This window comes from Stegostoma tigrinum, chromosome 1, assembly GCF_030684315.1.
Source record: "Stegostoma tigrinum isolate sSteTig4 chromosome 1, sSteTig4.hap1, whole genome shotgun sequence".
NCBI lineage: Eukaryota > Metazoa > Chordata > Chondrichthyes > Orectolobiformes > Stegostomatidae > Stegostoma > Stegostoma tigrinum.
Window position 1 is genome coordinate 155,791,109 of NC_081354.1, and position 25,776 is coordinate 155,816,884.

General features: G+C 42.9%; 1 protein-coding gene across 3 annotated transcripts in view; it reads left to right on the plus strand.

The window, feature by feature from the left end:
- Positions 1–804: 804 nt before the first annotated feature.
- The window catches only part of LOC125454317 (methyl-CpG-binding domain protein 2-like), a 99,267-nt gene continuing 74,295 nt past the window's right edge, over positions 805–25,776 (plus strand). For all 3 annotated transcript variants that reach the window (XM_048534941.2, XM_048534957.1, XM_048534948.2), the window contains exons 1-2: positions 805–985; positions 15,921–16,080. In XM_048534941.2, coding sequence (XP_048390898.1) covers positions 876–985; positions 15,921–16,080 — 270 coding nt within the window. In that variant the 5' untranslated portion in view covers positions 805–875. The remainder of the gene's footprint in view (positions 986–15,920; positions 16,081–25,776) is intronic.

Genomic DNA, 25,776 nt, shown 5'->3' on the forward strand with positions numbered 1-25,776 from the left:
TTCATGACTTGAGCAATTTCTCAATCTGGAGGCAGGACTTCTGTGGATAGGGAGATCCCTACGGTGAGGAAGCAGGCCATTCAACCCACACTGACCCTTTGAAAAGCAGAGATAACACGGTGTAGAGCTGGATGAACACAGCAGGCCAAGCAGCATCAGAGGAGCAGGAAAGCTGACGTTTCGGGTCTAGATCCTTCTTCAGAAATGGGACCCACCCAGACCCAACAGTTTTCCCTATAACCCCACATTCTCCCTGGACGTTAGATACAATTGCCCACAGCCCCAAACAACACATTTTTGGACTGTGAGAGCAAACCTCACACAAACACGAGGAGAATGAGCAAACAGCACACAGTCACCAACAGATGCCTAGCATGATAAAGCACCAAGGCTAAACGACCGAGCCAGCAAACAGTAAAGTGCCGAAGGGCGGAGTCAGGGAGAGGGGCGGGAAGGACTGAAAGGGGAGGGCGGGGCAAGTAGGTGGGCGCGGCCCGGGAAGGGGCGGGGCTACAATTGGGTGGTGTCGCGGGGGCGGGGCAATATTGGGTGGGACGGAGTCATATTGATGGGCGGGGCCGAGCGTAGAGGGTGGAGTCGGGTGGGTGTGGCCTACGGCGGGGTGGATCCCAAGTCTGGTGTTGTCCCGTCCTGGGAAGGGGATGGGCCCGGGAGGAGGAGGACGAGGAGGCCGGTCGGGGGACGGGGCGGGGATTGCCTTGCCCTGACAGACGGAGCAGGCAGGGGGTGTGGCTGTGTGTTTGTGGGGGAGGGACCGCTGTTCGGCAGACCGGCCCAGTCCGGCCCAGAGTGTGTCAGTTCTGTACGCCGGCACTGTGTGTGTCTGTGGGGCTGACTGAGTCTCTGTCTGCGCCATGGAGAGGAAGCGCACAGACTGTCCGTGTCTGCCGCCAGGCTGGAAAAAGGAGGAGGTGATCCGGAAATCGGGGCTGAGTGCCGGCAAGAGCGATGTTTATTATTACAGGTACTGGGCGGGGGAGTTTGAGGGGAGGGAGTAGGGGGGAGTTTGAGGGGACGGGGGGAGGGAGGGTGCGGAGCAGGAGAAGGTGGGGTGCGGGGGGCGGAGGGTAGTGCGGGAGGGGGCGGAGGGTGGTGCGGAGGGGGTGAGGAGGGGGGGTGCGGGGTGGGGGGGAGAGTGGGTGCGGAGTTGAGGAGGGGGGTGCGGAGGGGGGGAGATAGGTGGAGGGGGGGTGCGGAGGGGAGGGTGAAGAGGCGGGGGAGGGGGGAGATCTGGCTGGGGGCCAGAGTTGGTTGGGGGAGAGCGGGGGGGAGATATGGTTGGGGGAGAGCGGGGGGGAGATATGGTTGGGGGAGAGCGGGGGGGAGATATGGTTGGGGGAGAGCGGGGGGGAGATATGGTTGGGGGAGAGCGGGGGGGAGATATGGTTGGGGGAGAGCGGGGGGGAGATATGGTTGGGGGAGAGCGGGGGGGAGATATGGTTGGGGGAGAGCGGGGGGGAGATATGGTTGGGGGAGAGCGGGGGGGAGATATGGCTGGGGGCGAGAGGTGGCTGGGGGAGAGCGGGGGGAGATATGGCTGGGGGAGAGCGGGGGGAGATATGGCTGGGGGCGCGAGGTGGCTGGGGGAGAGCGGGGGGAGATGTGGCTGGGGGCGAGAGGTGGCGGGGGGAGATATGGCTGGGGGCGAGAGGTGGCTGGGGGCGAGAGGTGGCGGGGGGAGATATGGCTGGGGGCGAGAGGTGGCTGGGGGAGAGCGGGGGGGAGATATGGCTGGGGGCGAGATGTGGCTGGGGGCGAGCGGGGGGAGATGTGGCTGGGGGCGAGAGGTGGCGGGGGGAGATATGGCTGGGGGCGAGAGGTGGCTGGGGGCGAGAGGTGGCGGGGGGAGATATGGCTGGGGGCGAGAGGTGGCTGGGGGCGAGAGGTGGCGGGGGGAGATATGGCTGGGGGCGAGAGGTGGCTGGGGGAGAGCGGGGGGAGATATGGCTGGGGGCGAGAGGTGGTTGGTGGAGGGAGTGGGGGAGATCTGGCCGGGGGAGAGGGCTTGGAGAGACTTGGTTGGGGGAGGGAGGGGGGGAGATCTGGCTGGGGGCGAGAGGTGGCTGGGGGAGAGCAGGGGGAGAGCTGGTTGGGGGAGGAGAGCGGGGGGAGAGTTGGTTGGGGGAGAGCGGAGAGAGTCGGGGGGGAGAGAGTCGGCTGGGAGAGAGTCGGCTGGGGGAGAGGGCTTGGAGAGAGTTGGTTGGGGGAGGGCGGGGGCAGATCTGGCTGGGGGCGAGAGGTGGTTGGGGGAGAGGGTGGGGGGGGCGAGAGTTGGTTTGGGGTGGGAGGGGGGAGATCTGGCTGTGGGGGAGCAAGCGGGCGAGAGGTGGTTGAGGGAGAGTGGGGGGGTGCGAGACGTGGTTGAGGGAGGGGGGTTGGCGAGAGTTGGTTGGGGGAGGGAGGGGGGAGATCTGGCTGGGGGGTGAGCTGGTGGAGGGAGGGAGGGGGGAGAGCTGGCTGGGGGAGAGATTTGGTTGGGGGAGACTTGGCAGGAAGTGGGTAGAGAGAGTGGGGAGGAGGGAGGGAGTTGAGGAGGGAGGGAAAGAGTCGGGAGGATGGAGGGAGTTGGAGAGTGAGTGAGAGAGAAAGCACCAGCGGAGAGCAATACTGAAATACTTTACTGTGTGTGTGCGCAGGCAGTTTATTTACAACAGAGGTGTGGAATATTACAACAGGTACAGTGAGAGGAAACATTACTGCAGATACAGTGGATGGCTGATCTTACTGTGTGTGGCAGTGAGGGAATGTCACTCTGTATAGCGGCTGAGGCATACTACAGAGGATACTGTGCTGTGTAACATTTTGCCCTGAGGGCGGTGGTGTTATTAATGGGTTCAGCAGGACGCTGTATTACTTCAGATGCTATGCGGGTTATTACTACAAGTAAGAGGGCTTGGGATTTTGTTGTGGGGCCTGTTGTTGGTTCAGGCACTTGAGGTGAGTGATTTTATCTCCTCAATAAGTTTAGGGTGTAGAGTAGGCATTAAGACCTTTATACTGAGTGGGATTCCCAGTTGCACTGGCAAAGTAGAAGGAAAACAATCAGTGTAGGTACTGGGGACGGATTACAAAGGTAATTATTTCAGATAACTGAGAGAGAGTTTATTTTCAAATATTTCTTGAAACATGGGCATTTTTACTAAGGTCAACATTTATTCACCAAAGGTTGTCCTTGAGACATGATGACGTGCAGACGTGGTCCAAGGTCTTTCACTGTGTAGTTAGGCTTCGGGTTTGAACCTGCGATGATTAGTGAACAGTGGATGATACACGTCAACGACAAGGTGACAAAACAAAGTTTGCTGGAAAAGCTCAGCAGGCCTAGCAGCATCTGTGAAGGAGAAAACAGTTAACATTTCAGGTCTGGTGACCTTTCCTCAGAACAATCGACAAGGTGACAATAGATTTAAGTGAGAACTTAGTGTTGGTGTTTCTAAGCGTTTGCTGCCCTTGCCCATCTAGTAGTAGTGGTCATAGGTTTGAGAAGTGTTGTTGAAAATATGCAGTGGATCTTGCAGATAATGCATCCTGCAGCTACAGCGTGCTGGCAATGGAGACTGGCTATCAGTAAAGAGGACTGAGAGATAGTGACCATTCAAAGGTTTTCACGGTTAGCTGACACTTAATTCAACGACACCATTTGAATGACTTACTTGGAGGGAACATGTTGAATGCTCCCCACTGACCGTTAATTGCAAATAGACTTTTCTCATAACTGTTGCAGACTGTACAAATCCTTTGAGCCCATATTTTGCTTTCATTGGATGCAAACTTTATTAATATTAAGTTCACCTGCTTTAGGGAATCTTCCTCCACAGGCCATAATCACCAGCTCAGTGTACCATAGATAAGGTAGTTTGTCAATACTGATAGCAAGGTACACTTTTTGTTGCAAAATCTTGCCAAGGATTACAATGTTGGTTACGCTGCAGATAGTTTTGGAAATGGGTTATCATTGCATTGTTGCATCTAACCCGTGCTAAATAAAAAAGCATTGGGTGAAGGCCAAGACCTTGTGCTTGATCCCTAATGAAGTCTTTTATTCTTATTCATTCATGGGATGTAGGTACACTGGCCAGGCCAGCATTTATTATCCATCCCTAACTGCTTAGAAGACAGTTAAGTTGACCACACTGCTGTAGATGTGGAATCACATGTAGGCCAATCTAAGTAGGGATTGCAGCTTTCTTTCCCTAAGGAATTAATAGTCTAGGGACATTTCCATTTCACCACTGCTATCACACTTTATTGGTCATGGGATGGGTTTGGAATGATGTAATAGCTGACTGAAACATTTCAGAGTGTAATGTACTTTGCTGAGGATCCATTGTCACATAGGTTGAACCAGAAAAGATCGCAGATTTCATTTTCTAAAGGACATAAGTGAAGCAAATGATTTCTTGTGACCATCTGGTAGTTTCAATTTTAAGTTTACCTTTTACCTACTGTATTACGTTTAAAATTATCAGCTAATGTGGGAGGATTTTAAGCATATCCTTTAAGGGATTATAAACTAGCATTGGAGGCAGTAAAAGAAGGTTCACTAGGCTGATCCCAGGTGTAGAGACACTGTTGTATGAGGAAAGGTCGATTAGGTTTGGCCTGTATTCATTGGAATGAGAGGCAAACTTATTGGAGAACACACGTTTCTTAGGTGCTTGACATGGAAGATGTGTGAAGATTGGTCCGAGATCCTCCCACAAGGGGAAACAAAAAAGTCATTGCAGAATAAAGAGTCTCACATTTAAGACAGAGATGAGAAAGAATTCCTTCTCTCTGAATCTGTGGACCATGATGTGGTGTCAAGTACATTCAAGGCTGAGATAGACATACTTTTAATTAGCCAGGGAGTTGAAGGTTATAGGGACAAAGCAGGAAAGTGGAGTTAAGAAACATCAGATCAGCCATGATTTAATTGAGTGGTGAAGACGACTCAATGGGCTGAATGGCTACCTTCTGCTCCTGAGTACTGGTCATATCTATAGACCGTTAGTTCAGGCCTCTCGATTGTTATTCCAGTAACATGACCACAGTGTCACGTATACATTGTAATACAGGAAGTGTAATAGCCAATTTGGGTACAGTAGGCTCCTGAAACAGCAGTGTGTGTGTGACTAGATTATCTCTTTTTTAGTGCAGTTGATGCAAGAATAAATATTAGCCTAATTTTTACTTTGAATTATTTCCACGGGATCTTCTGTGTCCATCTGAGACTGAAGGACTTGGTTCAATGTCTCATTCAATAAACAGCACCTCCATCAGTGCAGCATTCCCTCAATGATCTTCTGCACTGTTAGCTAAGGTTGTTGTGCTATCCTATAGTTGGCATTGATTTCAATGCCTTCTCACTTAGAGGCAAAGTACTACCCTATAAGTGATTAAATGAATTAACAAAACAAATACCGGTTAATAGGTATGATGTTAAAGCTATCATGGAGACAAGGTTTCAAGGAGATCAAAGCTAGGAACTAAATATTCGGGAGTTTGTGAATTTTTCAAAGGAACAGACAGGTCGTGAAGGGTGGTGGGGTAGCATTAATGGTATGGGATGAAATAAGCATTATAGCAAGAAATTATGTTGAATCGGAAGGTATAGAATCAATAGGCTGGAGTTAAATAAAAAGGAAAGAGGAGACTGATAGGAGGCACAAAAACTGCTAATATATATGGTGAGATGTAGAATAAATTAGGAGATGAGGAGGCTATGTGAAAGATCCCTGAGAAAACAGTGACCATAATATGTTAGAATTTAGCATTAGCTTTGAGATGATGGAACCTGGCTTGGAAACAATTATATCAGTGATAATGGAAACTGCAGATGCTGGAGAATCCAAGATAATGAAAAGTGAGGCTCGATGAACACAGCAGGCCCAGTAGCATTGGAAACAATTATGCTAAGTTTAAAAAGCATAGTTACAGAGGAATGAGAGCAGAGCTGGCTAGGGTGGACTGGGCAAGGAGTGTAGCTGCAAAGATGGCTGAGGAACAATGGCAGATGTTTAAGAAAATAGTTCATGGCTGACAGCAGATATATTCCTTAGGATTTTGAGAAGGGGATAAATCAACAATCCTTAATCTCAGAAGTTAAGGATAGCAACAAACTCAAATAAAAATCATAGTGTTGCAAAAAATAATGGTGGACAGAAGATTAAGAATATTTAAAAACCAACTGAAGATGATCAAAAAGGGGAGAAGATAAATATCAATGTAAACTTGTAAGTAATATCAAGATGAACATCAAGAACTTCTTTTAAATATGCAAAGAAAAGAGAGAAGCCAAAGTGAATGTGGCCTCTTAGAGAATGAGACTGGTGAAATACGAATAGGCAACCAGGAAATGGCAGACGATTTGAATAAATACTTTGCAACAACCTTCATGGTAAAAGAAATTGAGAGCATTCCAAAATTATTAAATAATCAAGGGGGAAAAAGAGGAGAGAAAATAAGTACAATAGCTATCACTTGAGGAAAAGTGTTGGCGTAACAAATGGACGAAAGACCAATAAATAGCATGGACCCGATAGTGTGCATCCCAGGATATTAAAGGACGTAACTACAAAGATATTGAATACGTTGGTAGTAATGTTCTGCGAATCCTTGGAAAAGTTTCAGAGGATTGCTGATCTTCCAGTGTAACACTTTCATTTTAAAACAAAAAGCCAAGCAGGGAAACAAGCAGATTATTGGGAATCTTAGAGCTCTGTAATCTCAGAGTTTCATGAACGGGATATTATATCTGACAAATTTACTAGAATTCTTTGAGGAGGTAACCAGCAGGATGAAGGGGAGGCAGTGGAAGACGTTCGATGAAGTGCCTCACGTTAGGCTACTTAATAGGATAGCCCATGGCATTGGATGTAATGGATTGGCTAACTAATTGAAGACAGTTGTGATAAGGATAGCATTTTCAGGATGGCAACCTGTAACTAGTAAAGTGGCCCAGCGATTACTGTTATTTACAATATATATTAATAACTTGGATGATGAAAATGAATGTACTACAGACAAATTTGCAGATGGCAGAAAAATATGTAGGAAGGGAAGTAGTGAGATGACACTGAGGCTGTGGAGGGATGCAGACAATGTAGGCAAAAACTTGCCAAATAGAATATAATGTGGGAAAATATGAAATTGTGCACTTTGACAGGAGGAATAGAAAAGTGAATATTATTTAAATGAAACAATATTGCAGAAAGCTGTGAAACAGAGTAATGTGGAAATCCTTGACCATGAATCTCAAAAAGCTGGCATTCAAGTTCAGCAGGTAATAGGAAAGGCACTGGGAATGTTGGCCTTTTTTAAAAACAGATTAGAGAATAAAAGTGTGAGAACTTTTGCTAAAACTTTACAAGGCAGTTGCCAGAACACAGCTGCAATACTGCAAACAGTTTTGGGCTTTATCTAAGGGAAGACATACTGGCATTCTAGGCGGCCCAAGAGAAGGTTCATGAGTTTGATACCAGGAATGGAGAAATTGTATTATGAGGCAAAGTCGAGTAGTCGAGTACTCATTGGAATTTAGAAGAATGAGAAGCCACCATATTGAAACATGCAAGGTTTCTTTGGGGACTTAACAGAGTAGATGTGAAGAGGTTGCTTTCCCTTGTGGGAGAACCTAGGACCAGCAGGCATAATCTCAGAATGAGGGTTCGCATATTTAAGAAAGAGATGAGGAGCTATTTTGTCTTTGAGGATATTGAATCTGGAATTCTTTACCACCGAGAGCTAATGCGGCTGAGACAGATAGACAGATCTTTAATTGGTAGGGGAATCAAGGGTCATAGTGAAAAGTCAGGAAAGCAGATTTGAGCATTGTCAGATCTGACATGACCTCATTGAATGGCACTGCAGACTCTATGGGTTGAATGGCCTACTTCTGCTCCTACATCTTGTAATCTGCTGGTCTACCCTGGCAGAAATGCTTGATGTAATCCAATTACCTTAAACACCACAACTAGGTCACCTTTTGATCTTCCGTGTTCAAAGAAATAACAAGTCTCATCTATTCAACCTTCACTTGCAACCCTTTTAGCCCAATTCTGATTCTGGAAAACCTCCATAGCACCCATTCCAATAAACATGTGTCCTTCAGGAGGTGCAGTGCTCTGAGCTAAATGTCCTTTTCCAAGCTGCGCTTTATCAGAGGTTTGGGCAACAGTTAACTGATCTTCAGTAGGTCTGGCAGCATCTGTTGACAGAGAAACAGAGTTTCAAGTCCAGTATGACTTATTTTCTGTTCTCTTCAGATTCTGAAGAAAAGTCACACTGGACTCAAATGTTAAAATAAAACAGAGAACTGTGGATGCCAAAGATCTGAAGCAAAAACAGAAATTTCTGGAGAAACTCTGCATGCCCGGCAACATCATCTCTGTTCTAAAGAAGGATCTCTGGACTCAACAGGTTAATTCCACTTTTTTTCCCACAGATGCTGCTAGACCTACTGAGTTTCTCAAAACAGTAACTCTGTTTGTCACTCCAGAGATACTTTATGATCTGCTGAGTTTCTCCAACATTGTGTTTGTTTCAGATCTCTAGCATCCGCAGTACTTGCTTTTATTAGTAACTGAATGTTGACACTTTTGAATTCTAATGCTCAGATCTGCCATTCAGATAATTCAGATCTGCCATTTTCTAAATTAGGTTTTAACAGTTAATTAGTAACAGCAGTTACCAGAGTAAGAGAGAAAACAGATGGGATTGAGGGAAAGCCTCCAAAATGACCAAATTACATGTTGTACCTTTATGTTCATTTTTTGATCTTTCCCAATATTTTCATTCAGCATGTGGCTTTGAACGCTGATACAATAAAAAACATATAGACGTGTTTTAAACGTATCTTCTACATGTCACAAAGCAGGACAGTACGTATGCAGAATAAAGATTTTTAAAATCAGTCTTGTACTACTTACTTTTACTGATTTCTGTTCTTGTGTCCCTACTCTTTGCTCATTCGCATTTCCTAGCCTCTCACTATTTAGAAAGTACTTTGATCTATCTTTCTTGAGTCCAAAGTGGATGAGCACTTACTTTCCTGCATTAAACTGTATCTGCCATATTTCTGTCCATTCATTTAATCCAATATTCTCCCCTTACAGCTTCCTGTTTCCATCTATACTAATTGAGAGTTAACTTATTAGTGGCTACTGTAAAGTTAGATGCACAGCTTTCTAATCATGTTTGCAAGCCATTCACATCTATAATGAACGGCTGCAGCCCTAGTATAGATTCCTACAGGATACCACCAGTCACATCCTGCCAATTTGTATCTCTCTCATTATCTCTTTCATCTCCAAACCAATTTCCTATTTACCCAATAGTTTACCTCCAGTTTCGTGTACTGTCATTTTTGTTCACATTTTCTGAAAACAAGAAGTCTGTTTTTGTACGCATGCATTTGACACCCGTCTTAACCTCTCCACTACAACACTTGATTCGCACTCTCAGGTATATTGCATTGTCTTTTGTATCTAGTTGGAGGTGAGCCAGTTTGGCTTTCAGCTCAACAGTGACTGATGCCCAGCTGTCGATGAGCAGATAATTATTTTTATTAGATTCCCTACAGTATGGAAACAGGCCCTTCAGCCCAGCACGTCCGCACTGCCCCTTGAAGCATCCCACCCAGACCCATCCCCCTATAACCCACACACCCCTGAACACTATGGGCAATTTAGCATGGCCGATCCATCTAGTCTGCACATCTTTGGACTGTGGGAGGAAACCGGAGCACCCGGAGGAAACCCACGGGAAACGCAGACACGGGGAGAATGTGCAAACTCCACACAGACAGTTACCCGAGGCTGGAATCGAACCCCGGTCCCTCGCACTGTGAGGCTACAGTGCTAACCACTGAGCCACCGTGCCGCTCTTACAGGAGAGACTGGACTGGATCTGTCTTGTCCGGTTCTAACAAAAATTGTAATCCCTTCCTAGACGCAGTCTGCAGCTCATGCTGATAGTTTGTAAATGCCATAATCTGATGCTAAGCTTAAAATTTCACATCCAGCTCACTTTCACTGGCTCCGAATTTCCCAGTGCATTGATTTACAAATCTTGGCCCTTGGCATCGAATTGTAAACTTTCCTTGCCCTCTTTGAATTCTACTGTGGCCCAAATTTCTTGTTACCGCCTTTCTTGTTTCTCTATACTTTCCAATCCTTTCTTTGCCCTGGATTACAATTGGGAGACAAACTTTTTAGCCTCTTGCTGCTGCATTTTGGATTTCAGTTTTTAAATTTTTTTTCAAAATCTTACAACTACTTGCACTTTCAGAAGTCTCCTTAAGGCTTAACTCTTCATACAGTACTTTTGCCAAGCAAATCCCACACTTCTATTTCTCCTGCTGATGGGGTCTAATGTTGAAGTGTGGTCTTGTCACAAGGGTATACCCTTTTGTAACTATGGGGTTAATATCCTGCATTAGCATTTCCATTTGCCTTGAATCCACTTTGTCAGACTGCTCCTCTGGCTCAATGTGGCTTTCTCCAACTGTTCAAAAATCCAAAGCCCTTGTTCAATGTCCTCAGTATAAAGTCCAAGCCTTTGTCACTCACTGTCCATGCCTTCCAGACCATATGGTCAAGTTAAGCCGGACTCAGAAATCTTAGTGACTTATTTGATTCAGAATTGAATTTACACTTTATGCCCATTGATCACTAAGGTCTTTTGCTACGCCAGCAAAGTTGCCCATCTCTGCAAAACCTTATTGGGTATCAAAACTCTTATTCACCCTTCTTTCATTTTTCAGTGCTGCTCTGGCAAAGATGTCAGCTGCCTACGTAAAACTGACTTTTATAAACACTAGTTTGGCCTCATCTAGAGTATTGCATGTAGTTCTGGACTGTGCATTTTAAAAAAGATGTGAAATTGTTGGAATGGTGAAAAGATTCTTGAGTGTTTCCAGGGATAAGGAACTTCAGTTATGTGGAAAGATTGGAGAAGTTGCAACCATTTTCTTGAGAGAATAGAAGTTTGATAGGAAATTTGATTGAGGTATTCAAAATTATGAGGGATCTGAACAGAGTAGGTCAGGAGAGTGTAGTGGAGACAGATGGCTTTGAAAGTGAATTTAATCATTATCTGAAAAACAAACAAGCAGGACTATGAAAAAGCAGGGCAGTGGCAGTGAAGTGTCATTGGACATTTCTTACATTAAATGTGCTAGATAATGCTGATCCTACAATTGTGCTAGCTGCAAAGTTAAAATGTGCACTAACAAAAAAAAGTAACTGATTTCAAGGTCATAATTAAATCCAACATGTTGCTGATCTCCTACCAGCTCCAGCATCACTCTTGCACTTTGATCCACGATACCCTGTACTGAATTACTCTTTTGTATCACCTCCCAGAAGTCTGTTTTCTTGCATCGTACTTAAATGAACCACTCAGAAATCACATTTGTACAAAGTGAGCCAGCCTTGACAAACTTGATGTACATCATCATCTGTATTTCAGCACCCTATAATTCTGCATGTACTGTGTATGTATTCTTGATAAGAGCTGTTGCAGACTGTCTAGCTGCTGGGTGGATCACTGGTGAGTCATGGTGTCGTAACTCCAGTGATCTCTGGCCACAGTAGCACAGCAGCAATTTGTCATACGTCAGGGTGAGGTGTGGTACATGATGAGGGAATTCTGTGGAACTCTGAGTCACAAATACTTAATGGACTGTTCCCTATCCCAAATGCTAGGATTACATGCCCTGTGCTCTAAGAAATCTTTTTGGAGCATGTACAGTACCAATTACCGTACTTTCTCAGCACTGTGGTTATCAAGTTTCTGAAATGCTTGACTATGACTTCCTTCCATTCTAACTGCATGGTATTATTCCCCCGATTGTGAAATGCTACTTCATTCTTCTCCCCATCTAGAAGTGTTCCTTCTCAATAAGGCAATGTCTGGTTGCACTGCCACTGTTCCATTGTTTTTTCACTCTACAAATTAACACTTAGGGCAAATGGAATTCAGATCTTTCATAAAAGAAGTCAGTCTTTCCTTTTTTTTCTCGAAGTCCCTGAACTTAGTGTAGGAAAAAATGTACGAGTTGCGTAATGACCTGTCATGACCCTTGTAAGTAGGAAAACTGGATCTTGTTCTCCGGGGAGCTTTCATTATTTCCAATGTTTCTTTTGAATGTATCCCATACTGCAATGTCAACTGCTGACCTTTACGTTCCAGAGTGACTCATCTGTTTGATTAGTACTGTGTACTGGTTGTAGTTTTGGCCCTGTCATGAATGATACTTTTTTTAAAAAAGTAGAAAATATCAGTGCTCTGCAAAGCGTCACTGGTGTGTCATTAGCTTGCTGTAATGTTGCAGGGTATACCTTTACCAAGAAATTGGGCTATGAATATGCTTGCGAGTAATTTCATATCTTCAATCCAGCATGCATCACGGCACTAGCTCCCTCTTATCCACATCCTGTTTTTTCTCTGAAAACAAACCAATTGATTTCCTCTTTTTCCCCATTTTTGATTCCCTCTTCATAATGTCTCCAACATTTCCTTGATGATGATCTTGTCTTCCAAATTCATTCAGTCTTCGGCTTTTTTTCCTGTCTAGATGAGGTGAAATGTCCTATTGATAGAAGAATAGAGAGGTAGAAGGCACAGACTGAAGTTGAGAAACTCGAGAAATTTTCATGCAGCAACTGGTTGGGATCTGGAAGCTATGGTGGAAGGATGTTCAACTGAGGCTTTCCTAAGCAGATGAGATCATTCTCTGAAAAACCACACAAACGCAGGGCTAAGAGGCACGGCAATGGAGTAATACTAGATGAATTAATCCTTAGATGGTGGAATGACTATAACCACTTTCAGATTCTAACTGGGTCAAGATGGTTTGAATCTGTACTACAGACAACGGAGCGGGGTGTGAAGAATAGTTACTAATACTGTTTCAATGGTGAGGACAGCTGGAATGTGTGTTTTGTTAAGGTAATGGAGTGAGTCATAAATCATATCCTGCTTTTTTTAAGTCAGTTCATCGACAAATAAGCTGGGGGTCAATGATAAAAGTGAAAGAAATTTTGGATGCAGAATTCTATAGTTTGCAAGAAGAACATCCATTTCAACCTAGACTGTTTTGGTTGGAGTGAGGTTAGGATGGAAGTACAACTGTAGACCTGGATTCTGGGTTTGAGCTCAGCTCATGCAGCTGTTTTGTGAAAATTGCACAAGAATGGAAATGAGGTGGAATTGGGAGGACAGTGTAGTCTCTGAACCACTGAACAGGAGAGCTTGAGTGGGCCTATGCTGTTGGAAAGTATGACTCAATGTGCACTAGTGATTCAGTAGCACAGTGTTGTGAGATCCTGGGTGAGGTTGGTTGATAGGATAGGTTAATTGTGTGTAGTATCTTGCACATCCAGGTGTATGAAACATTGCAAGTGAATAATTCTAATTAATTCTAAAGAACTCCAACTACATTTGGATATGATCTTATCTTTAATTTATAAGATTGTTACCAGTATTTCAAGAATATTAACTTTTTTTTCGTGATGTATATTTGAGAACTATTTGAAACTAGTGAAACTAGTAAAACAGTTTATAAATCAGGAAATTGCTGTCTGTGTTATTCTGGTCCTCCTCAAACTGGCAGGCATGGTCTAAAGCAATAGACTCAACATTGAAATCCATGTAAGGGCACGTTGTTAGCAAGTAAACAACAAGTGTTAAATGTGGTGCATTCAGGTGTAAATGAATTTTTGATGATGTGCCAAATCATAATTATAGCCAGATAACTTTCATCTAGCACTCAGAATTTACTTGTACTCATTTCTTCAAAGCAATTTGTATTAGAGAATTTGAACAAAAAGTTACATTTTATTTTATGAAAGCACCTAAGAAATAGGAGCAGGGGTGGACCATGCTGCCTCTTGAAGTCCACGTATGTGAACCCGCCACATAAACACATTGGCTACAAAAGCAGGTCAGAAGCTAGGAATACTTTGGTGAGTAACTCACCTGCTGATTCCCCAGACCCTGTCCACCATCTACAAGGCACAAATCAGGAGTGTAATGGAATAAGCCCCATTTGCCTGGATGGGTGCAGCTCCAACAACACTCAAGAAACGTGGCAACTTCCGGGACAAAGCTGCCTGCTTGAATGGCACTACATCCACAAGCATCCACTTGCCCCACCACCTACATTCGGTAGCAGCAGTGTGTACTAACTGTAGGATGAAATTGAGAATGGGGAATTGAAAATACAGTCGGGAAATGTTCTTCTCTGAACTAGATTGGGATCTATGTATTAGTGCTTGTTCACTGTACTGTGATGTATGCTTTCGTTAGCTTTACTGGCGTTCTTACTGATGCGATTGTTGCTGATTCGACCGATTGCAAAGCCACTGCTGGCTGTCACAAACTCCTTTCTCTAAACAATCATTTTATCACACTGTTGGAAACAAACATTGGAGGCCCAACCATACCAAGTATCCGTGATAATGGCATTTATGTATTAATTTTTAACTGTAACTCCATTTCTCAAAGACAAAGCTTTCCTGGAGTGAAAAATTGATGTTGTCCTAATCATTGTGTAGAACAAAAACGCATTCTATCACAGACTCTTTGGTCCAACTCATCTGTGCCACCAGACATCCTAATCTGACTTAGCCTCATTGTCTAGCATTTGACCCATGTCGCTTTAAACCCTTCCTGTTCATAAACCCATTTGGATGCCTTTTAAATTATGTTATTGTACCAGTCTCCTGCAGTTCCTCTGGTAGCTTGCTCCATTTGTGCACCACCCTCTGTATCTAAAAGTTACGCCTCAGAGCCTTTTTAAATCTTTTCCCTCTCACCTTAGACCCATGTCCTGCAGTTTGGACTGCCCTACCTGGAAAAAGACTGTAACAATTCACTGTATCCATGCCCCTCACGATTTTATAAACCTCTACAAAGCTACACCTTAGCCGCCGATGCTCTGGGGCAAAAACCCCAACCTATGCACCTCTCCGTATAACTTAAACCAACTGGGCATCAGCCTTGTAAATCTTTTCTGCACCCTCTCAAGTTTAGCAACATCCTCCTATAGAGGTATGACCAGAATCATACGCAGTATTCTAAAAGTGGCCTGACCAATGTCCTGTACAACTGCAACGTGACATCCCAACGTCTGTATGCAATATTCTGAACAGTGAAAGCAAGTGTGCCAAATGCTGCCTTCACCACCCACCTGTGACTCTACTTTCATGGAACTATGCACCTGCACTCCTATGTCTCTTTGTTTGGCCACATTCCCTGAGGTCCTACCATTAAGTGTATAAGTCCTGCCCTGATTTGCCTTACCAAATTGCAACACCTTACATTGATCTAAGTTAAACTCCATCTGCCACTCTTTGGCCCATTGGCCCATCTGATCAAGGTCCTGTTGTATTCTGAGCTAACCACCTTCACTGTTTATTACATCACCTATTTTGGTGTTACCTGCAGACTTGCTAACTGTACCTCCAATATTCACATCCAAATCGTTTATCCAAATGATGAAAAGCAGAGGACCCAACCCCTTGGAGCGCACAGCTGATCACAGGCTCCAGTCTGAAAAGCAGCCCTTTTTTTTGTCTAATCAACCTGTTGAGACATTTTGTTACACATCTGTGGAGTAGGTGAGATTTGAACCCGGTCCTGTTAGTCCTGGGGTAGGGACTTTACTTCTGCACAATAAGAGCCCTCTTAAAAACAATCCTCTACCACCACCCTCTGCCTCCTCCATTCAAGTCAATTTTGCATTCATTTGGCTAGCTCCCCTGGATCCCAAGTGATATATATGTTAGATACATATATTCTATCTCGTATACATTGTCTTGATTTAAGTCCTAGTGTGTATTGTTGGGCCACAGTAATGGCATGTATTATCACCTGGTACTAGAACCAGATTTTTTTTTACTTCCAATTTTCAGCCCAAGTGGTAAGAAGTTCAGGAGTAAGCCTCAGCTGGCTCGCTATCTCGGAAACAGTATCGATCTCAATAGCTTTGACTTTCGAACCGGGACAATGATGCCTAACAAATTACAGAGGAATAAACAGCGTCTTCGGAACGAAGCCATAAATCAAGCAAAGGTATTGTATCCTTTCAGAATTCTGATCAGGGTGTGTTTCAGGTTTGATGTTTTAATAACGCTACATATTTTTATGAATGTTATCTTTCGGGCACCCATTGCGTCTTGTACTGTGAAGTGGTGACTGCAGATTAGAGTCTTCCATTTCCTTTCAAGGTAAGTACTTATTGTTTACCACATCAAAAATGAAGCTGATGTGCAGAGACCGGAGGAGGGATTTTGAATTTAAAGTTCAACTTGGACGATTTTAAGTCTCCTCCCAGTATCTAATTAAGCAGAAGTCTCCATATATTTTGCTTATGAATGGTTTTAACTCAGAATCAAGTGCAGTGGCTGAGATTTTTTTCAAATGGCTTTGTCGAATGTGAGCATTGCTGTCAATTGCATATCCCTAATTGCTCCAGAAATCTTGTGCCAAAAATTGAGGGAAAGAGAGGGGCGAATGCAGACTAGATAACTTAGCTCTTGCATTGCTTAAAACAAAAAGTTGGCAAATTTTGAAGGGAGCACCAATTTATACTGCATGTCGAAGGGGTGCTGATTGGTTTGGGAAGTTAACTCTGGTTGAGGCTTTATTGTGGAGAATGCACCAGGTTGTTATTTTATGCCTCTGCACGGATACAGAATTTGTGCAGTAATTGTACTTTTTGTAGAAATTAAATTAAAGCATGTGGAACAATACAGAGACAATATTGACATTGTCAAAATTTAAATCCAATTTCAGTTTAAGTATATTAATTTTCGTCAATTATGGTTTTTAAGTGTTTTCACTAATTTGTGCTATTGTCTTTTACTTTGAAAATGTACTTTTCTGTTTCCCAAGCATGGCAGTTGTATCTAGCCGTTTTGCGTTTTCTTTTAATTGTAGTCGGGTTTCTGAATTGGAAAGCTTGGTTTTATTTTCCCGTTGGTTGGAAAACAGCAATTGGACGTAAGCTTGAAACTTGTTCTGTCTCCTGATGGCATGATCTTTGATTTATTGATTACAATTTTTAGAATACATGTCTACGTTGACAATTAGAACCAGTTGTATATAGGATCCACTGGGACAGGTTGATCCTGTCCAGAATTGCTCCATCTTTCTTGTTTCACAACTGCCTGTGATGACATTTTCCCTGATTTTTGGTTAGCCTCATGTGTTAAAGAAACTCATCAGTGTGATATTTTGTAAACAAGTTGCAGAGAAATTCCCACAAGCAGAATTTATGATGTGGATAGCTCATTTACCGGTGTGGTGTGCCTTCAGACCAATTCTCTAGTGGCTTCGGTTAGAAAGTAGCATGTAGCTTGTCAGTGCCGTGCTTGGCGGATATGCAGAATTCCAGAAGTAGTACTTACACCTTTGGTGTTGACGTGTACCCGATGCTATATTAGACCTTATTTTTGAGGCGTTTACAATGCTATGTTGTCTTCAACTGAGCAGAAAGAATCTCAATTCTGTTGAAGACTTTGGCCATAGTTTTCACATGGCAGAGGGGTGTCTCCAGCTTAACCAAAACGATGTTGAAGGCCAGAAAACAGATGCCCCTGATTCCAGCACTTAGAGTCCATAGAGATGTACAGCACAGCAACAGACCCTTTGCTTCAATTTGTCCATGCTGACCAGATATCCTAAATTAATTTAGTCTTGTTCACCAGCATTTGGCCCATATCTCTGCAGAACCTTCCTGTTCATATACACATCAGATACTTTATAATTGTACCAGCCTCCACCACGACCTCTGGCAGTTCATTCTGTACACGCACCACCCTCTGCCTGAAAAACTTGCCCCTTAGGTCCCTTTTTAAATCTTTCCCCTGTCACCTGAAATCTGTACCCTCTAGTTTTGGACTCGCTTGCCTTGGGGGGCAAAAAGGCCTTGACTATCCATCCAATCCATGCCTGTCATGACCTTATAAACTTCTATAAGGTCACCCCTCAGCCTGAAATGCTGCAGGGAAAATAACCCCAGTCGATTCAGCCTCTCCCTATAGCTCAAACCCTCCAACACAGGCAACATCCTTGTAAATCTTTTCTGAATCCTTTCAAGTTTCACAATGTCTTTCCTGTTGCAGGGAGACCAGGATTGAATGCAGAATTCCAAAGTATCCTAACCAATGTTCTGTAGAACTGCAACATGACCTCCTAACTCCTATAGTTCAATGCACTGACCAGTAAATGCAAGCACACAAACACCTTCTTCACCACCCTGTCTACCTGCGACTTTATGTTCAAGGAACTATGAACCTGCAGTCCAAGGTCTTTGTTCAGCATCATTCCCCAGGACCTTACCATTAAGTGTATAAGTACTTGAATGTTTTGCTGTGGAGCTGAGGTGTTGGTGGGGTAAAGAGCAGGGGATGGGTTGCATTTGCACATCCGTGGACTACTGAAGAAGCTGCACATATTAAAACGTAACTGCCTTCAGTCAGGTTCAATTTTTCGGACATGGAATGACCAAAACGTGATTTGTACACTAGATCAATCAAGAGGTTTATGAAGAGGTGGGGTATGCTTTTGGATAGATCAAGAGACACCACTAGGTGATGAAAATTGACTTTTTTGGAAAACCATGTTCTGTTTGGGATTGTCAATAAGAAACAGCATATGTATAAATGTGGATGAACCCAGTTTCTTTAGCTGTTTTTGCACTCTTGCTGGTAGTGGTGTGTGTTAGACTCCCATGCATACTTGTCCCAATTTGAAAAATCTGGCTATGTGGGGCTTTTGGTCTTGAGTAAGGTTTGTGGAACTGGGAATTGCCTCACCTCTGCGCTCTTAACCCAGGAGCGATAATTCAGCCCTTTGTTACTGAGCCTCATTAATTATCAAAAAAACTGGTTAATCATTAAGAATTCCTTAAAGTACTTGAGCACAGACTTGGTTCAGGAATTAGATTGCAAGGCAGGTGAATTTGTTATAGTCTGTCATTGCCTGACATTTTTTTTTGGAGGGGCCTGCACCTTCAAGAAAGCCCAACATTTTTGTGTCCTGGAATTGATACCCTAAGTCACTGTTGATTTCCAAGTTATTGATGAATGGGGAATTAGTGATTGTGATGTTGAAGATTGGGGAAGCTATGTATCTTGGAGGTGGTAATAGCAGAATAGTAAGTACTGACTTGATACACTTTGTAGGCTGACACATGCTAATACATTTTTGGAGGAGCCCTGGGAACAGCACAACGTAGAACTATCAGCAAATGGATCCCACTTCTGATTTTATCTTCAAAAACTTTGGATGAAATGTCCCGAAGCTACATTAACTGGCAGAAATGACCACGTTTCTCTTTGTCAGGCATGGCTTGAACTATGGAAGGCTTTCTCTGCCATTGACTTCTTGAGGTTTATGATACCATAATCTCACCCTGCAGGAGTAAAGTACTCCTCCCTCCTCTTGCATTTCACTGTTTTGGGTATATTTGCATCAAAGTTGAATTGAAGTCTTGAGTCGAATGGTTTTAGTTAAATGGCTTTTCTGTTGATTGCGAGGAAACAGAAAAGTAGTAATTAACTGCATTGAATATTGTGGTTAACACAAACTTTTGCATTTGCATTCATATCTCTTTCTCCATGTTAATTCAGTGTTTTCTAGGGCAGACATTAATTCACTTTCAGGTTTGCTTTTGAAACCAATACCTCCCCCTACAGGTTTACATAATGATTGCACATGTTTATGCACGCAACATTATTTCTGCACTTCGCCAAGGAAGCTTTTAGACCATCCGGCCATAGTGTACTGCTGATATGAAGCAAGAAGTTAGAATTTTGATTAATTTGTGTTATCAAAACTTCAACTTAGCCACCTGAGAGATGGAGGTTTAAACATTTAATTATCATAATATGGATTGAGGAACTTTTAATTAAGAGCAGAGTGTACTGACTAAAATTTAACATACTTCATTTATATTGTTGCTATTCGGACCTGATCCTTAGTGATTGAAAAGATGCTGAAATGTAGCAATTAACTGGATTGAATATTGTAGTTAACACAAACTTTGGTAGCTACTTTCATTTACATTAAATGATTTAAACAAATCCTAAAAATTATTTTAAGTTAATCTCATTGGTCCCTAACTATGCAGCTTGTAATTCAAGAATTGTCATAAGTTTTGAGATTAAAGAATATTTTATCTAGGTATTCGGGTAATTGAGTTTAGTGTACAATTTCTTTGATAATGCTTAACACTTACTGAAATAAGTTCCAGGTGGTTGGAAGGTATTCTGAAATTGGGTTGTTAGTGCTTCTTTTATGATTTCAGTTTCCCAGATAAGGGATTATAGTTTATGAGGACCGTTTATTCCATTTTGGTATTAGAAGCAGACTTTGATGGGGCAACAGTGTAGTTTAATTATGTTTTTGATCTGCTTTAATTTTAATTAAATAAAGATGTAAAGAGATTTTGACAAGTACCACAGACTTTTAGATTAAGCATATGGACTTTGTGAAAACGTGGCAAGTTAGTCTAATTACTAGCTAGAAGTGAGCAAAGCCCAGTATGAGATGAGGGCAAAGATTGAAAATGGCAATATTTCAGTGGTTTGTTGTCAGTAGTTCTCTTGAATATATCACAATAATATTTAGGTGGAAATGGGCGTCCAAACCTACCTAAACATTGAACATCAGGCAAAATTAATTATTGTTGAGTTGTAAACTGCAGGATGCTATTATAAGATGATATGATCAAAAGTTATGACAGAATTCTGAATTCTACAGGTATGAGGTGTTACCTTTTGGTGAGAAGGATTTGATCATTACCATTCAGACAATGTAGAAGGACAAATTTGATGTTCAAACATGGAAGATTTTGAGAATTGTAGATAAAATGAGATACAGGAAGTAGAAGTTAAGGAACAATGATGAATCTGTGTATAACCTCATCACGGCCACATTTTTAGTATTGTGTGTAGCTCTGGTTTTACAACACTGGAAGTTCATACAGTAGGAATTGCATGGATTCACTAGGTTCAGCAAATACTGATGAAGGAAATTTGAAAAAAACATTGAACTAGTTCAGGAGAACAGTTGGGAGTTGGACATAATAGTAAAAATGTTTAAATTCATGCTAGTATTGAACACAGCAGATAGAAATGGTCCTGAAGAAGGGTTATACCCGAAATGTTGACTGCTCCTTTCCTCCAGATGCTGCCTGGCTTGCTGTGTTCTTCCAGCCTCCTGTTTGTCTCTCTAGATAGAAATGGACTGTTTAGTGGTAGAGCACCTACAATGAACAGATATGGATACACGATTTAGTGTATGTAATTTAAAAAGCAGAGAAAATGATTTCTAAGTGTGTGTTGTTGAAAGAAGCATAGACCATATTACCTTTAACAATAAATAAATAAAATCAGACCGAAGGAGGTGTGTGGAGAGTTAGTTGACATGGGAGCAGGGTGCGAGTTTGGCAATTAATATGGAGTGAATAACCTGTTTGTGTTACAATTGTAAGCAATATTGAAAACATTTTCTGTTTTATATTTATCCCTTATTTCAAGTTAAACTTAATGTCATTTAGAGGTTTAATTCCACAGAAAATAATGCAAGAAGTTAAAGAAGTGGACAGCTCAGCAGACGTCAATGATTCCAGAACAAGTAATAGGACAGAGTATGGAAAGGGCCAAGAATCTAACTGGAGACACAGCTCATCAGGAGACAACTGTGAGAAAGGGGGTAGTGAAGGCAGGACTGAGGGTGTTGTACTTAAATGCAAGTAGTATATGAAACAAGGTAAACACAGAGCAGATTGAAAATGGCAGGTACTGGTTACCACAGTTGTGGCTGCAAAGGGATCAGGGCTGGAAACTAAATATACAAGGATACTTGTTCAATTGAAAGGTCAGGCAGATGGGCAGTGGATGTCTGGATGCGATGTTGGTAAGAAATGAACTAAATTAATAGCAAGAAGTGATATAGCGGGTAGAAGGTGAGAAACTATATGGGTAGAGTTGAAGAACTGCAAAGGTAGGAGAAAAAAGATCCAGCAGGGAGTTGTTACAGATATTCTAGCAGTAGTCAGAAGGTCGAGAAGAAAATACATGAGATGAATAAAAGGCACGTAAGAAAGGCATGACATCCATACTCTTGAGGGACTTCAACATGCAGGTGAACTGGGAAAATAAGGTTGGTAGTAGATCCCAATGTAAGGAATTTATGGACTGTATGAAATGATTTTTGGAGCAGTTGGTGGTAGAGCTGACTAGGGAACAGGCAGTTCTAGATTTGATGTGTAAAGAGGCAGATTTGAATAGGCAGCTGATGGAACCTCTAGATCCCTTGGGGTGGGGGTGGGGAGAAGTGGGGAGGAGGGGCAGTGACCATGATAGAATTTACCCTACAGTCTGTGGGGAGAAGCTGGAATCAGATGTAATGGCATTACAGTTGAGTAAAGGTACCTACTAAGATGTAAGGGAGGAACTGGCCAGACTCGATTGGAAGGAGAGCTGACCAAAGAAGATGGTGGAGCAGCAATGGTAGGAGTTTCTGGGGGTAATTTGGGAGGCACAGCAGAAATTCATCCCAAGGAAGAAGAAGCATGCTAAACGGGTGATGAGGCAACCATGGCTGACAAAGGAAGTCAGGGACAGCACAAAAGAAAAAGCATACAATGTGGCAAAGATTAGAGGGAAGCCAGAGGATTGAGAAACCTTTTAAAACCCGGCAAGGTTGATGTAAAAAGCAATAAGGGTGCAGAAGATGAAATATGAGAGTAAGCTAGCTAGTAATATAAAAACATTGCAAGAGTTTTTGCAGATATGTAGAATTTAAGGAAAGGCAAGTATGGACATTGAACCAGTGGAAAATGAGGGTGGCAAAGTAAGGATGGGAAATGAAGAATGCAGAGGAACTGACTTGATACTTTGCATCAACCTTCACAGTGGAAGACACAAGTAGCATTCCAGAACTTAGAGAGTCAGTGGGCAGGCATGAGTGCAATGACCATCACTAAAACTCGCTAGGTCTGAAGGTGGATAAATCATCCAGACCAGATGGACTACATCGCACAGTTCTGAAGGAGATAGCTGAAGATGTTGTAGAGACTTTGGTGATCTTTCAGGTATCGCTGGAGCCAGGGTGGGCGCTAGAGGACTGAGAAAAGGCTAATGTCATGCTCCTGTTTATGAAGTGAGGGAGGCAGAAGATAGGAAGCTATAAGCCGGTTAGCCTAACCTCGGTTGCTGGTAAGATTTTAGAGCCCATTATTAAGGAAGAAATTGTGGAATAATTGAAAGTGCATGGTAAAATAGGGCAAAGTTGGGATAGCTTTGTCAAAGAAAGATCATGCCGAAGATCTGTTAGAATTAAGGAGGTAACAAGTAAGTTAGTCAAAGGAGAGCCAGTGACTTGATTTCCAGAAGGCCTTTGACAACATGTCGCACAGGACGCTGTGAAATAAGGTAAAAGCACAAAGTGCTAAGAGCAAAGCATTTGTGTCGGTAGAGGATTAGCAGACTGACAGAAGGCAGAGAGTAGAGATAAAGGGGTCTCTTTCCGGATGGCAGCTGGTGACATGTGGAATTCCGCAGAGGTCACTGTTGGGATCATTGATAATGGGAACTGCAGATGCTGTAGAATCCAAGATAACAAAGTGTGGAGCTGGATGAACACAGCAGGCCAAGCAGCATCTCAGGAGCACTAAAGCTGACGTTTTGGGCCTAGACCCTTCATCAGAGAGGATGAAGGGTCTCGGCCCAAAATGTCAGCTTTTGTGCCCCTGAGATGCTGCTTGGCCTGTTGTGTTCATCCAGCTCCACACTTTGTTACTGTTGGGATCATGACTGTTTACGGTATAGATCTGGACGAAGGAACTGAGTGCATTGTTGTTACATTTACAGATGAAACAAAGATAGGTGGAGGAACAGGTGTTGTTGAGCAAGCGGGGAGTTGCAGAAGGATTGGACAGGCTAGGTGAGTGTGCAAGTAAGTGGCAGATGGGATAAAATGTTGGCTCGTTGGCTGTAAAATCTTACCAGCAACCGAGGTCAGGCTAACCGGCTTATAGCTTCCTATCTACTGCCTCCCTCACTTTCGTATGAATAGTAGAGGCATACAATATTTTCTAAATGGGAAAGACTTCAGAAACCTGAAGCACAAAGAGACTTGGAGGTCCTGATTCAAGATTCTTTTAAGATTAATATACAAGTTCACTTGGTAGTTAGGAACGCAAATGCAATTTTGGCATTCATTTCAAGAGGGCAAGAATACAAAAGCAGACATCAACAGTTGACACTGTACAAGACTCTGGTCTGACTGCATTTGGAATATTCTGAGCATTTTTGGGCCCCGTATCTAAGGAAGAATGTGCTGGCATTTGAGGGAGTCAAAGGAAGGATTGCAAGAATGATCCTAGCACTGAAGTGCTTGTCACTTGAGGAGCAGTTGTAGACTCTAGGTCTGTACTTGATGGGATGTTTTGCAAGCGTACCAATTCAACGGGAAATCTGACATTCATACAGCATAAGAGAAGAGTTCTGATTGGCAAATGGTGCTGCCATAACCAATCAGCAGTATAAATGTTGGATTTCCTGTTGAGTTGGTCCTTTTGCAAAACTGATGAGTACAAGATAAAACATTTTGGGAAAAGCATTTTTTAAAATCAGCAGTACTGAAGTTCCACACTGCCAAACAACCCTACTGTGGCCCACACCCAAAAAAATCATAAAAAAATAGGAACAGTAGTCCATTCAGCCCCTTGAGCCTGTTGTGCCATTCAATAGAATCGTGGCTGTTTTGACATTCTTCATGTCCATGTTTCTGCTCTTTCCTGTAACCCTTGATTACCCTACTGATCAAGAATCTATCTATCTTAGCCTTAAATATGCACAAGGACTCCCAAGGCGCTCTCTGGCAAGGAATTCCAAAAACACTCAACTCTGAGAGAAGGAATTCCTCATCTCAGTCTTAAATTGTTACCCCTTTATTCAGAGAGTACGCCTTCGGGTCTTGGACTCTCCTGTGAGGGCAAGTATCCCTCATTAACTCTGTCAAAACCCTTAAGAATCCTATGTGTTTCAATGAGATCAGCTCTCATTCTTCTGAACTCAGTGAATTGATCCCAATCTATTTACCCTTTGCTCATAAGAAAATTCCTCCACACTGGGGGTCATCCTTGTGAACCTTCTTTAAACAACTCCAGAGAAATGATATCTTTATTGAAATAAAGGGGCTGAAACTGCTGTCAGTGCTCAAGATGTCGGCTCACCAACTCCTCATAAGGTGCAGTAAGACTTCCGTAATCTATTATTCCAAATCTGTTGAAATAAAGGCCAGTGTTCCATTTGCCTTCCAGATTACTTGCTGCCCCTGTGTGCTAGTTTTCTGTGTTATTCACATGTATCCCCAAGTCCCTTCATGTTGCATTTTTCTGCAATTTTCTCCATTTTAAAACTGACTCTGTTCTTTTGTTCTCCATTCCAAGTGCACAACTTCATATTTTTCCACATCATACTTCATTTGCCAACATTTTGCCTTCTTGCTTAACCAGTCATTTCTCTCTGTCTAAACTTTTCTCATCCCTCTCGCAGCTTGCCTTTTCAATTATTTTAGTGTCTTCAGCTAAAGCACTCCATATAAAAAGGTTCAGAAGGAAAATCTTTTCACAGAATGTGTTGAGTGTCTGGAACGGGCTGCCAGAGGTAGTGGTGGAAGTGAGTACAGTTTTATCATTTAAGAAACGTTTAGACAGGCACATGAATGGGATAGGTATGGAAAGATATGGAC